The sequence below is a fragment of the Merops nubicus genome, unplaced genomic scaffold, assembly GCF_000691845.1.
Source record: "Merops nubicus isolate BGI_N331 unplaced genomic scaffold, ASM69184v1 scaffold22030, whole genome shotgun sequence".
In the NCBI taxonomy this organism is placed as follows: domain Eukaryota; kingdom Metazoa; phylum Chordata; class Aves; order Coraciiformes; family Meropidae; genus Merops; species Merops nubicus.
Genome location: NW_008583802.1, coordinates 5,306 through 19,001, shown reverse-complemented (window position 1 = coordinate 19,001; position 13,696 = coordinate 5,306). Strand labels below are relative to the sequence as shown.

General features: G+C 48.2%; 1 protein-coding gene across 1 annotated transcript; it reads left to right on the top strand.

The window, feature by feature from the left end:
* Positions 1–452: 452 nt before the first annotated feature.
* On the top strand, positions 453–10,338 carry LOC103774924 (pseudouridine-metabolizing bifunctional protein C1861.05-like; the record flags this gene model as incomplete). Its single annotated transcript, XM_008942365.1, has 8 exons — positions 453–519; positions 1,524–1,618; positions 3,204–3,332; positions 4,791–4,905; positions 5,712–5,849; positions 6,525–6,691; positions 7,138–7,226; positions 10,143–10,338. Coding segments are annotated over 8 exons (996 nt in total), but the record flags the coding sequence as incomplete, so codon positions are not given.
* Positions 10,339–13,696: the final 3,358 nt, after the last annotated feature.

Genomic DNA, 13,696 nt, shown 5'->3' with positions numbered 1-13,696 from the left:
AGGAAAATAAATAAATAAAGAATCCCCCCTAAACTTCAAACTGCTTAAGGGGGGAGCTATGTGGCCTGGAAGGCAGCCCATTAGATCAAAGTCAGCAGCTCTGGAATCCCAGCACTGTTATGAGCAGGTAAATTCGGGGGGCTGCTCATATCAGCTGCAACACATTAGCATTGTTCTAGGAGGGCTTAGCAAGTAAGCCAAAAACAGCAATGCACGGGGAGACGAAGCACATTTCTCTTCCTAGGAAGTGGGCCTTTGTCATCAAGGTTGAAGTCTGTAGATGGCTGTAGAAGTTTACATTGCCCTTAATCTGGTAGCTAGGTGCCTTCTGCTCCCTCTAATTACTGACCTATATTTCAGCAACATCAATTTCACTTCACATGCTAATGGAGATATAGCATCTACGCCAAGCAGCTCTCCCAGTTTTGCCAATTAACATTTTATTCTTCCAGCGTGGTGGGCAAACAAACGCTGGAAGAGTGAGACGAACCTTTGGCGGCGTTGGAAGAAACTTGGCAGGTGCCTAGTGCTGGGGTTTGCCTGTGGGTGCATGCCAGCTGTGATTTGTCCTTTGGTATTCCTTCAACAGCAGGAGCTCTTGAATGCTGTTAAGATGTGAGACATGTTAAGCAATATACCCGTGGGCAGACTGCCTGGAAAAGGCAGAGGCCATTCCAAGAAATAAGAGGGGAGGGAGTTGGGATCAGGAAGAGAAAGGTCCACACATATGAAGTTAACTAGCATATAGCACAGGGACCCCAAATCAAAGTTAAATAAGCATCAGGGATCTCCAATGACTACTGAACAGCTTGGCCCTCAGCACTGAATTAATACCAGGCTATAGTCACAATAGAAATATATATTGAGCAAAAATTTGAAAGGTATAAGCTTATTCAAAGATGATCATCTGGGCACCGCAGACAAGCAGAGAAGAAGTGCAGGAATTACTGTAAAAGAGAAGGCTACAGCTGTTGGCAATAGGAAAGGATGATACTGTACCTGATGTTCCATCACAAGCAGCAGCAGACCAGTGCTCATGTACCAAAATTAACAGGGGCAGGTTCCAAAAAGATTGAGACTTATTCCATCTTTGGACCTTTCCTAAATCTTCCTAAAACAAAGCTACCAGCACTTCAGATCACAAATGGGGAAGCTCAAAGGGGAAAAAAATGCCACCCATGCCACCCACTGAGGTATAATTTGCGGTGAGTTGAAGGTGAGGAGGAAGGGTTTCCTGTGAACCCATTCAGATTCAGCAGTTCTAGTAAGATAGTGTGGGAAAGCCAGCAGCAGGAAAGGCTGTGAAGCAATGTGGGAAAACCATGTGCCTTTGATGGTAAAGGAGATTATGCCAGGGAAGTGCAGGAGCTTCTTCCCTCTTTTCCTTCACTCCCAGATGTTAAAAAAAATTCAGATAATTCAGAGTGCCAGTGCCTATAGGCACTTATCCTTCACAGGTTTTCACTGTCTTCACAGTGCTCTAGTAGATTTATTAATATTTTTTCTTTCCATTTGCTTTTTAGACTGCTTAAGTCGTCTTGGACAGACACCTCTCTTTTTATCAGCTGTGGGAAAGGATGAACACTCAGAGTCCGTCCTGCACTACTGTCACCACATGGTACGTTGCACAGTAGGGATACTGCACAAGCATGGAAATGATGATGTTATACAGAGGGAAAAGTCTCCTCAACCGTAGCAGACCTAAGAGCTGCCTTCTATCAGGCTAAGATTAGGAATAATTCAATGCTTCTTTAGTTACAGACAATTAGAAGTTGAGGATCCACTCCCTAAAACACAGGTTAGATGTTTGCATCATTTGGAGTATTCACACCATGGGGTGTGAATGCAGCTCCAGGGAGTGATGCTTGAAGGAGAAAAAGAGGCAAGTTGGGAGGAACCGTGAACAATTCTAGTAATGCCTAAGCACAACCAGAAATATGTGAACTCTGACCCTGAGGATAAACAAAGCAATGCCAAAATCAGTCTGGTTTGGGTAAAGCATAAGACAGAGAAAACCTCGAATTGGGAGCCCAGGCTAGGCACCTCCCAAGTTCAGAGAAGTAGAGTCCTCTGCGTAGCTACATACACCCCTGACTGTGCACCAGAGGAATACCTGATTAAGCACCAGCTTGTCCACTGAGGTCAGGAGCCAGGAGCAGCAGGAGCTCTCCAGGGGCTGCAAAGCAGAGAATCTCCACCCCAGCAGGGAGCAGAGACAGCCAGGAGGACAGCCCTAGCCTAGGCTGTCAGGCTTCTCCACAGTGAAAAGGCAGGGCTGAAGAAAGCCAGGGGTGTAGAGCACCCAGGTGAGGCTGGGTCAGGGCTATTAAGGCCTATTAGTGCCCTTAGGGCCCTGGTATCTAAAGAGAGTATGTGAGGCCTTCATTCTGGCTACCTGAACAACTCGGTAAATGAAGCGATAAGAACACGAACTCTTTTTTGGTTTATAAAGGCTTCATAGCATCAGGTCTACAATCTCTCTTCTGTCCCACACAGCACACTTTGTGCCATTAAATGTGAGCAGTCTCCCAAGGGAAGGTGGACTTACTGGCCAGCCACCAAGCAATCCTTGACGGTAAAAAAGCACATTACTGCTACTGTTGGTGAGGACCCTGTCCTTAAAAATGTCCCTCTGAACTTTCTCCATCAACATGTAAATTCCAAGGAATGCCTTTAGTTCTCTAAGCAGATCATTCACAAAACCCACAGAGCTCTCTCTGTGGCACTGCTGTAAAAATGGCTCCAAGGCTGCCCTCAGAACCAGGCTGTGCAGTCAGTGAGGTGGCTAGCACACCCGCTAGCTGGGCCGCGCCACCAAGACACACCAGCGCGTCGTTAGGCCATCAAAGCTATGGTCACACAAGCTATGGGAATGGCTGGCTGGAGCAGGACGTGCTGCAGACCACTCTTCCCTTCCAACAGAGGCACGACTTGGGGAATTGCAAGGCAGAGACCTGTCACTCTCATTCACTAAATGACTTCTTTAACCTGTGGCATTTGTTGCATTGCAATTATTAAAAAATAGCCATCAGCCAGCACTGTCTAGACCAAGATACCTCTGAAATGTTGCTTATCTCAAGTGAGAAGGGAGGTTGAAGGGAGATCAGCAAGCTGGGTTACTGATAAGGAGGCACAGAGAAAGAATTAGATGAATGTGGCAGGGAAGAGAAACATACTCTGTGTATAACTGTCCTCTCTTTCAGGACATGAGTGCTGTCCTTCAGCTGGAGGGGAAGAGCACAGCCACTTACTGTGCTGTGATCACTAGTGCTGGGGAGCTCAGCGTTGGCCTGGGAGATATGGACATCCACCAGCAGATCACAGAGCAATACGTATGCACACCATCTGATTTGTAAGCTTTTTCTTATGAAAAGGAGCGTGGACCTGAGACAAAAGGCAACTGGTGAAACTGTTTCAGGAGGGAGTGGGTGTGCAGAGGGAACATGGAAAGTCCTAAAGTTAACCCCAGATATTGGCCATTGAGCAGCATGGCGAGTTACCCTCTGTTGCTGCTGAGCCAGACAGAGCATCTATCTGTTTCTCCTCCATACAGTATCATCATCCATGATATGTAGGTCAGAATTCTCTTCATTAACAAGTCCCAGCTAATCCGTCATTTTTGGCATCTTAAAGCCAGCAATAAATCCAGTCCACCTGCAGAAATAGTATTTCTCCCTTTGGGGAAAACCATGAAAAAGTGGACAGAACACTGATGAAAGCAAGTTTTCCTGTTCCATCCCCTCCCCACCAGCCCTGTTGTTTCTGCATGCTGAGCTACATCAACAGGCACTGCTGCGCAGCACATCCAAACCTTCAAAATGTCAGGGCTAATGGAAGCAGTGATAAAGGACTGATTCAGTGAAAGCCCTGTCACTACACCCTCCTTCCCTACTTGTTCTTTTGTCAACAGACAAAAGCCTGTGCTTCATGACTGACGGCAACATGGAAGTTAAGTGCAATTTACTTACCAGTGGGATCCCCATGAAGTGGAGGCTTCCTGGGGAAAACCCGGTCATTGCTCCCACTTCCATCCCCACCCTGCCTCTCCCAAGCCCTGGCATAGAAAACCATTACCTGACAGATTAATTCTCCTGAGCTTTATGAAACAGTCATGGCCAGTGGAAACTCTGAACCAATCTTCTTCTGCAAAGTGCATTTTGGCAGTCCTCCTTTCTGCCAGGATTAGCAGAGAAATGAGAGGGATGCTACAGGAGGACCTATAGCACCTATAGGCCTGGCAGTGGCTGTGAAGCCTCCCAAAGGAGGGAACAGCAGCTCCCCACTTTACTGCTCCACTGTCCCCCATTCCTACACGATTCACTATGACCCACGAGTAAAATACTCTGATGAACAACTTGTCTTAGGAGGCATTGTACACAGAGACCATCAAAATTACATATGCAGCAAGCAAAGGCATAGTCAAGCCAGGCATAGCACAGGGAATCCTACAGTGGCATTAAATAGCAACATTCTCTTTCCTTGTAGGTCTGGCTGACCCATGAGTACCAAACTGGTCTAGTGTGGACCAGCAACTCTCCTTCCCTGCTGGAGGGCCCCTGCCAGTTGAGTTCACCTCTTGATGGCAGGGAGCAGGGGAAGGAGAAGAAAGGGAGGAGATGAGGCAAATGTAAAAAGCCATTTTCCTCAAGAAATCACTCTTTTAGGTCCATTCCTGCATCAAAGAGTTGCAATATGAGTGAAAATCCTACATCCTGAGTCTTACAAGTAATCATTTTGTCCCTCTGCAATGACTCAAGCTGTCCCTACTTTGTGTCCTGGATTTTCACTAGGTGTCCCAGTTCAAGGAGAATCTGTGCCAGGCCCCACTAATTTGCATTGATGGAAATGTGCCTCTTTCCACTATTCAATACGTCTGCCAACTAGCTAAAGAGCATCAGCTAGCAGGTAAGGAGAACTCAGCCCTGGCCCTGTAGCTCCTAGCAGTATGTGTGCCAAGACACTCCACACACCCTGAGTGCTCTCTTCTGCTGCTTGCTGGAGACACCCAGGTGTTGTCTGACACGCTGTGTTCCTCAGCACTCCTTTCCCTGCTCTACTACTGCTGTTTCAAATGGACAAAACATTTCTGCTTTCTCTGAGTTTTTCTCACCCTGCAGCTAAATGGCATTTTCTGGAATGCAGGTGCTCTAGCCCATGGGGACTGCCAGAAAGCCAGGGAAAGCTGCTCTCTTTGCCTTTAATCTCAAGGCAAGAGCAAATGTGTGTGCTTCTGCCAGATTGATCAGCAATATCATTTGCTTCTCACAATAAGTGCTAAAGCATCTTTTGAGATTATTTCTCTCCCATTTCCCATAAGATACATACCTCCTGTCCTGTCCCCAGTACGCTGGGGGACACCTCACAGGGCTTCTTTCCAAGCTGTTGGAGTTATGCCTTCATTTTTAAAAGGAAATTCTGAAGAAGGAGATGGTGTTCTTAAGACCTGTCAGAGGCTCCAAAACCAGCTAAGAGGAGTAATAAAACCAAATTGTGATTAGATCACTCCAGGGCCAGAAGCAACTGCCTCATTGCTGAGTAGTAGAAAGGAAACCTTTGGGAGACCTTGTCCCAGGCATTGGGGAAATAGTACTTAAGTTTCTAATAGATCACACACATAACCCTGGTTGCTAAGCCTTCTGCACTGCATCCTGCTCTGACATAGCCATGAATCACTAATTAATTAACTAATCAATTGCAATGTTGTTTTGAAGTGTGCTATGAGCCAACAGATGAAAACAAGGCCTCTAAGCCATTCCTCTCAGACAGCTGGAAAGTGCTCACATACATTTCCCCCAACCTGCAAGAGCTAAGAGCAATAAATCGGACCCTCGGGAACCCTCTGCCAGCAGGTATTGAATACTCAGAAGGGTCAGTCACACTTTTAGATAACCTAAATCCTAGAGAAGAGAATTTTCCATTCCAGCCCCTGTTTCAAGTAAATTGGGTTATAACACAGTGGGGATTCATACTCTTGTTGTTTTCCACCTTACATCCCTCTGTGCATGGGTTGTATGGCCCAAGCCAGACTGGTGATCTGCCAGAGAGCACAGTAGGCCTGGGATGGATCCTTGTCCAAAACCAGAGATTCCATTTGCCTTGCTTCATCAGCTAAACAGGAACAATTTCTGGTTTGTAAAATATGTCTCTGAAGTATGATGCTGTAAGGGTACCAGTCCTGAAGTGCCACTCTTTGCGGAAATTAAATAGCCCACCACATGCAGGTGGAAATCAAACAGCATCATGACAAGAAGTCATGCTTCAGGACAGTTTTTTGATCTCTACAGATAGTCCCATGTGGTGTGGTTTCCTCAGCATAGGATAGAGAGATGGTATGGAACTCTTAATACTGGAGAATGAAAAGTTTCCCATGATTTAAAGAAAGAAAATTATATTGACCACATTTCAGAAGTGCTCATAAATGATGAGTAGTGATGCTCATAATTAGACTGCCAGCCCATAAAAAGGCCAGTTGAGGACATTTAAAGTAATATCACAGTTTCCTCCCCCCTCCCTGCTGCCAGAAGAGCTGCCATCCAAGTTGGAGGATGTTGTCCAGATTGCAATGGCCCTGGCCCGCCCTTTGCTGGCCCACCTGTGCTGTGTGGTGGTGACACTTGGTGCTCACGGCATCCTCCTGTGTGGCAAGAGCCTGAGAGGGAGCATCTCGCTTCATCCAGGAGCCCACAAACAGGTAAGGGCATGGGAAAAAACCTCTGAGCTCTCAGTTGCTTTTTTTCTGGGATCAGAAAGCACCATTGCTATTTCTGGTGGCATGGCAGCAGTCCTGAGAAATGTGGCACCACTGCTGGCAAATGTATGTGTTCAGGGGTTGGAATACACTTCTCTGAAAGAAAATCAAGTTATCTGCCCATATACTGATGGCTTCTAGCAGCAGTGTTTATAGTTGGCGAGTTTTAAATGTATTTAAATTTACATGAGTATTTATGAGTGCAAGCTTCATTTTCAGGAAGCTTCATTTAAAACGCTGATCTCTTTCAAAATGTGAAAAAATTTATTGCCTTTTTTTCCCCCCCACTTTTCTTTTTTTGGCATCAACGCAGGTCTGGATGGCATCAGCCACACCAGGCCTTATCAGCTTGGGCAATTCCCACTAACTGTCCTCCTCCCCTACCACAGGCTGCTGGTGCCCAGCTCTGTGCCACCCACTACCCCGCCATACACATCAGCAGGGATGAGATAGTCAACGTCTCGGGAGCTGGTGACAGGTATGCTGCTCACCACCTTGTCTTCTCCAGCTAAATGTGGAGGGGCCATCACCAGATTTCTTTGCAATTCTGCTGCAAAGGCAAATGACATTCTGCTCCTTGAGGAGCAGGCGTTAGGCACACAAGAACAGGACTGGTTACTGTGATTCCTTACAAAGCTCACTAAAAATGCCACTCTAAGTGTCTTCGATGGTAGTTGTACCATTATTAGTTTTTCTTTAAGATCTAAGCCTTTCATGGCAATCTACTAATTCTGAGTTAGGCTGGGCTGAGCTGCTAAAAGCAAAGTAAACCAACTTACATCAAAGCTGTCTTACTAGCTACTTTACTTCCACACTTCTCCAGCGGAAGTTGGACTGCCACTCAGTAGCTAAAATCGCCCTATAGAAGCATTTCATCAGGTTCTGCCCTTGCCTCTGGTGATAGCTTGTGCTTCAAATGAGTCTGCTGTGTAACTCACCTAGCTGTTCACACAGCGCTGTACACAGGAGTAGGAAATGACAGGTATTCTTCATAGCCCCACTGATCAGTTCTCAATATGTCAGAGTAGTATTTTATTATGCTTCTTGTTAACACATCAAACTATACATAGTAGTCAGGTTTTTTTTTCCTTTTTGCTTCATATGCAACAATAATTGATCCCGCTCTTTTATTGCTTTGGGCTAGACCAAAAGGCTGTATGTGACAGATACTTCCTTTTGTTTTTCTACTCTCACCTACCAATAACTCAACCATAGCTGTGCTTTCTTTTTTCTTTTCTGAGTGGGCAGAATGAAAAGTAATTTTTTTAAAACTTACAGTGTCCTCAGTATTTGAGGCAGGATCAGTCAATAACTTCTTGCCAAGCTAGTTAACCCACTTAACACCAGGACACCACTCCTTATGTCCCAGGTCACTTCTGAGATGAGTTGACTGCAGCTGCAAGCTGGTCTTCTCCAAAGGAGATCCAAGTTTAGTTCTGAGCAGCGAGTGTAACAGCAGGGGAGTGAGGGCTGGGAAGAACCTTGCAGAGTCAGCCTGTCCTAAGGAAAGCTCAGTTCTGATCATGGCTTCCTGTAGATCTGCCCAACCTCTGTCAGCCCCTCCTGGGACACAGCCTCCTCTCTGCAGCATCTTCTCAGTACACAACTCCCCCTTAACACAGGACAAGTTTTTCTAGAGGCTAACAGAAACTAAGCATCTTCTTTAGCCTTTTCTTTTTCTTTTTGAAAGCTTAATTTAAGGGAAGACCAAAGTTGAGATAAAGCGTGGTACTGCGAAACATCTCAGAGTTAGACAGGAATACTTGAAGTTTGTTTTTCCTTCCAAAGCTATCTGAAAGCCAGGGCCCCATTACTGGATCCTTCCTAAGGCAGTATTGGTCTAGAAAGCCCGTTCCCCAGAGTCCCCAGGTCCATGTGGGACTTTTCATAGTCCTCTTGTTCATCCAGGGTTTTCTCTCCTGGTAACCATGGCTGCTTCACTGAGCTGCAGAAATCCCTGTCCTACTAAGTAAGCGTGCCAGAACAGGCTGGAGATGCCAGGACACTATGCTGATGCATGTGCCATCTCCACAGAACATCTGCTGGTGAAGTTGCCTAAGCCCAGCCTGTTGGTGCTTTGGAGGGACTACGCAGATGGGTACAACCCAGGGCTACAACACGTCCATGGCTCAGGCCCTGTGAGCCCTCCCACTTTTGAAGCACCGGTCAGGGGCCAGAGGTCTGAGCAGGCAGGACACGCACGCAGAGGCAGGACCCCGGGCACCCCACGCCTCCCTTCCGCCCCGTGGCTCCTGTGGGTGCGGAGTGCTGCCTGGGAGCCGTGCGTGCGCGGGGAGCGGCGGCTGTTTGCGCCCTGGCAACACAACATTGCCTGCCCGCACACAGCATCGCTAGGGGATGGCCCCAAATATTTACTCTGAACTTCTGGAGCTGTTGAGAGATTGAACGGTTTCTGGAAATCGTAATCTTGGGTGCCTTTGTTATGCATAAAAAGATGCTGAGGTAATTGGAGCACACACACAAAAAGGTGATCTTTATCCCTTCCCCATAGATTTGCTCATTAATCCTCCTTGCCATCACATTTTCCTACCCTTTCTTTTTACTCTCAGATGTCATTATCATCTGCCTTCTCTCCCACTTCTCCTTTGTCCTTTCCCAGCCTCTGAGCACGATTGCTGTATTTAGCTATGAATAAACAGTAGTTGTTCCCCTTGACCACAAACACCACCCTGTACTCTCCATGCCTCAAGAGAGCCTTCCCCTGCAAGCCAGGAAGATGGCAAAGGCATCTGCTTCTCCTGATGGACTCCTCCATACCTTGTGAGGACCTGTGGGTTACTGCAGTTGTTCCAAACACTCACATCATTTTTAGTGGGAAATCTCAGATGGAAAACCATAGCAGAAGTTTACAAAAATCTGAACCTACAATCTAATTTTTCAGCTTTGGATTTCTTTCTCCAGCTGTGTCTGTTGCCCCTCTCACATACATGTGGAAACTCCACCTCTCTTCCCACCCACCCCTGTGGGGACAGGAGGGAATGTAACGTGGCGCCAACACAGAGTAGAGAAGTGACAAAATAATGGTGAAGCAAGGGAAAAACAACTTCTTCCTTTCTTGGATTCCTTTCTTTTCTCATGCCTCACTTGAAAAACTGGGGAGAATAGAAAATGTGGTGGAGTGGGAAAGTACCTCAACTTCTCAGATGAGAAGCAAATAAAATGCAAATAAATAGCACTAGTTGTTACTCCAAATTTAAAAATAAATATAAAAAAGCAAACCCTTTTCCTTATAACCTCACCTCTCCTGTGTTATATTCTGCATCTGTAAGTGTTGGTTTGGGTCCAAATGAATGCCCTTACAAATGAACAGCCACGTTCCCAAGGTCAAAGCTGTTCCCCTAGTCTTCAAAACCGCCTTTCTTTCTCTCCACAGCTTAACGGCAGGAATCCTTGCGGGGGTGCTGGCTAAACATGATACAGATACCTGTGTGCGGATGGGTCTGCTTGCTGCACACTTGTCTCTCCATTCCTATGAGCCCATTTCCCCTGAAATCAGCACTTCCAGTGTCAGCCAGCAGCAAGTCAAGAGCAGGAGCTGGCCAGAGGTGAAGGTATGGAAGATGGACTAGGGTACCGTGGCTTTCCCATCCATCATGTCCTTGCACTCCCAGCATTGCTATTTCCAGGTATGGGGCTCTGTTTCAAGCACTGAGCTCAAAAGCTGGCTGCTGACCAGAGGACTCAGGCTTTTGGTGCACACTGCCTTTCGGGAGGTGAAGTGTCATTTGGTGACAAGTTGTATTGCACTGTTCATGTTTATGTTTGCCTGCTGTCTCCTCTCTTTCTTTTTTTTTTTTTTTACATTTGGTGGGTTATAACAACCACAGTTTTGTTCTTTTGTCTACTACCTGTTCATAGTGTATCTCACCCTCCCATCTAATGGGAACAGTCATCTGTTTTGGTCTTGAGTAGACCCACAGGGAAGGAGGACCAAACCCCGGGAAGTTCTTTGTAAAGAAAACCTGGTTTCTGGTCTTTCAGACAGACCTCTTGCTTGCCTGAAGCAAGGCCTCCAGTCCTTTAGATTTTCTATTGAGGGAATTTTCCTTTCCTCCACCTTGTGTCACTGTTGTCCATTATCATGGTAGTCCCTCTGACATTGTCTCCCAGATCTTCAGAACCACGTCTCTTCAGGTGGGCCCAGCAGCAATATCCTCTCTTGCTGTTTATTCCCACGGACCACAGCCTGTGGCAAGGTGTAGCTGACAGGCACATAACCCTGTAAGACAACCCCATTGGTCTTCCCAAGCCAGCCAGTCAATGCTGCACTTTCTTACTCTGAATGCCCCTGGAGAAAGCATGCCAGACTAATCAAAGAGGGGTAACCAGGGGCCAGTTGGTGGTCTTTAAAAGATGACTGCCCCTTGTTCCACATGCCTTTCTCTGAACTTGGGACTTCCTTCCTCCTCAGCCTAAAGCGTTGAGTCTGAAGCAAAAGAGAGCAAGCCCCTCTCACCATGCCTCTATCACTGACCACTTGGCAAACCACTGGTTACTTGACAGAGAACTCTTCCCACGTGTGGCTGGCTAGAGAAGAGCACTGGCAGGCATATGATCCTAACAGAGCACTGCGTGCTGGGACCAAAATGTTCCGTCACATCTTCCCTTCCCTCTGGAACAAGAAGTCTCCTGGTACCATCACAAAAGCTCAGGCTAAGGACATTTCTTCCAGGGAGGAGGAAAGCACAGCCCTTCTTTATAGGTGGACACAAGCCGTGCAGCTTCAATGATTCTGCCAAATTCACAGTTCATAGCAAAGACAGGAACAGAGCAGAGCTTCCTTGACCCTGCCCAGGCTGAAGCTGCATGATTATCCTTCTGCCTTGAAGCTCTCCAGCACCTTTATTAGCAAGGATGTCTACACTTAGACCAATTTTATACAAATCAAGCCTGGTCCACAGCCTTTTGAAAATTAGCTAATGTATCCAGCTTGGCTATAGAAATCAGCTTGTCACTTTTCTGTTGTGTAACTTACCTCCCAGAGATACTTCTTCTAGATGTCCTCCAGCCTTTTGGGCAAGAGGGTGCCGACAGGGAGGTAGTGACATGACAGAGGGTGTCATCCCTTCTTCATGCAAGAGAGATGCCAAATATGGACAAGTATTAGGGAGCGAGGGCATCTCTCGTGGAAACAGTGAGGAGAAGTCACTCACTCTCCCAGCACATGGTGTGCACAGGATGCAGCTGCAGTTGCTGTGGGTTATCAGCCAACAGTCTGATGAACACAAACTCATTTCCAGTGGAGCTGGGTCTTGGCACTGGCTTGATTTTGAACCTGGTGGATGGTAAGCCTGGAGTACAGACTCACCTTTCATTTCATACAGAGCACACCTAGTGGAGAGGATCCTTGAGTGAGGAGCAGATCACTGGTATCTAACACAGCACAAAAGCCAATCAAAGCTCAGCCAAACAAAACTCTCCCAGGTAGGCTCTGCTCTCCAATACTGAGCTCCCACTGCAATGGATGGAGGCATTAATTGTGTGTCTTCCTTCTATCCAGACCACTTTTTCCAGACTTGTGGCAACTTCTTACCTCTGAGCCTGCTGCCTTCCCATCAGATTTGGCTAAAACTGGGCAAAGAGCTGAGAAGGCACAAGGAGTGGGCTAGAGAACTGACAAAGCTGTATCACATCAGTGCCACTTCCTTAGGAAACCAAAATGAAAACGCAAGAGCTGCCTTTTCAGAGGCCAAAGAGACCCATTTTGATCCTATACACCCCCTCTCCCCCACACAAACCTTTACTGGCAGCTCCCCGCCTTTACAAAGACCTTGCTTGCAAGCGTTCTTAGCTCACACACTGTGCTCGCAGGCATGCACGTACCCGTCACCGAGCTGGGACTGGGACAGGGTGGCCGTGGCAGGAGGGTGCTGGGGTGCTTGGGAGCACAGGGGAGGGGGCTTGGGCCCATGGAAGCAGTCAGGTTTGCTCACAGGCGGGGAGGTGGGACACGGCAGGGGCGGGGGAAAAAGGCTGTGCCCCTAGGGTAGGTCCCTGCACTATAAAAATGACTTCGGCTGGATCCAGCATCAGGGAAGAGAGGCAGCTACCACCTCTGCTCCTCCCTCCAACAGCACTGCCAGCACAGCAGGACCCCAAGCAAAGCCAGGCCTGAGGATGAAGGTCCAGGCGCTGACAGTCACTGTGCAACTCCTGGTGCTGCTCTCCTCAGCCTCAGCACCATCTGAGGCAGTGGGGGCCCGGGCCAGCACCCCAGAGGGGCAGCCAGGAGCGGGGGGCCCTGGAGAAGACCTTTGGCCACTTGGAGATGGAGGGAACAACCTGCCTGGGCAGGGCTTGGAGGGGAGCCGACCCCTGACGGGTGCGAGGGAGGCAGCAGGAGAGGCCTCCCCCAGCTCTGGGTCCCCCAGCAAGGCCATGGCCAGGCTGCTGCTGGGCAGTGGCAAGCAGGAACCCCGCGGCAAGCCCCGGAGGCTCCTGCCACAGCCCTCCCGCAGCAGGAGCCTGGACCTGAGCCATCACCTGAAGGGCCATGGGAAGTTCAACCAGGACACGGTAAGCACAGCGTGGCCAGCGAGTACGGGGTTTGCATGGAGGGTTTGCGGGGGGACTGGGAGAGACTGGAGGTGCCAGCCCCCCACTCCTGACCCTGGGGTTGTGCAGCTCGGTGAGCCCCTGGTGAGCTCCTTCGGCTGACCCACCTGCAGGGCACGGAGGGGCCCCATGTAATGGTGTTACCTGTTCTAATGAAGAGGCCAGGGCTGAAGAAATGGGTCCTTCCCCCACTTTGCTGCTCCACGGGTTTCTCCAGGGTGGGTGGAATCTCGCTGACCTCCGGCACCTGCTGTAACAGGGATCCAGCAGCAGCTTTGGCAGGTCTGTGCAGCAGAGACACCAAAACCAGACTGGACAGCCCCAAAATGTATCACTGCCCCACAATGCAGGGAAAGCAAAGCACCCTCCTGG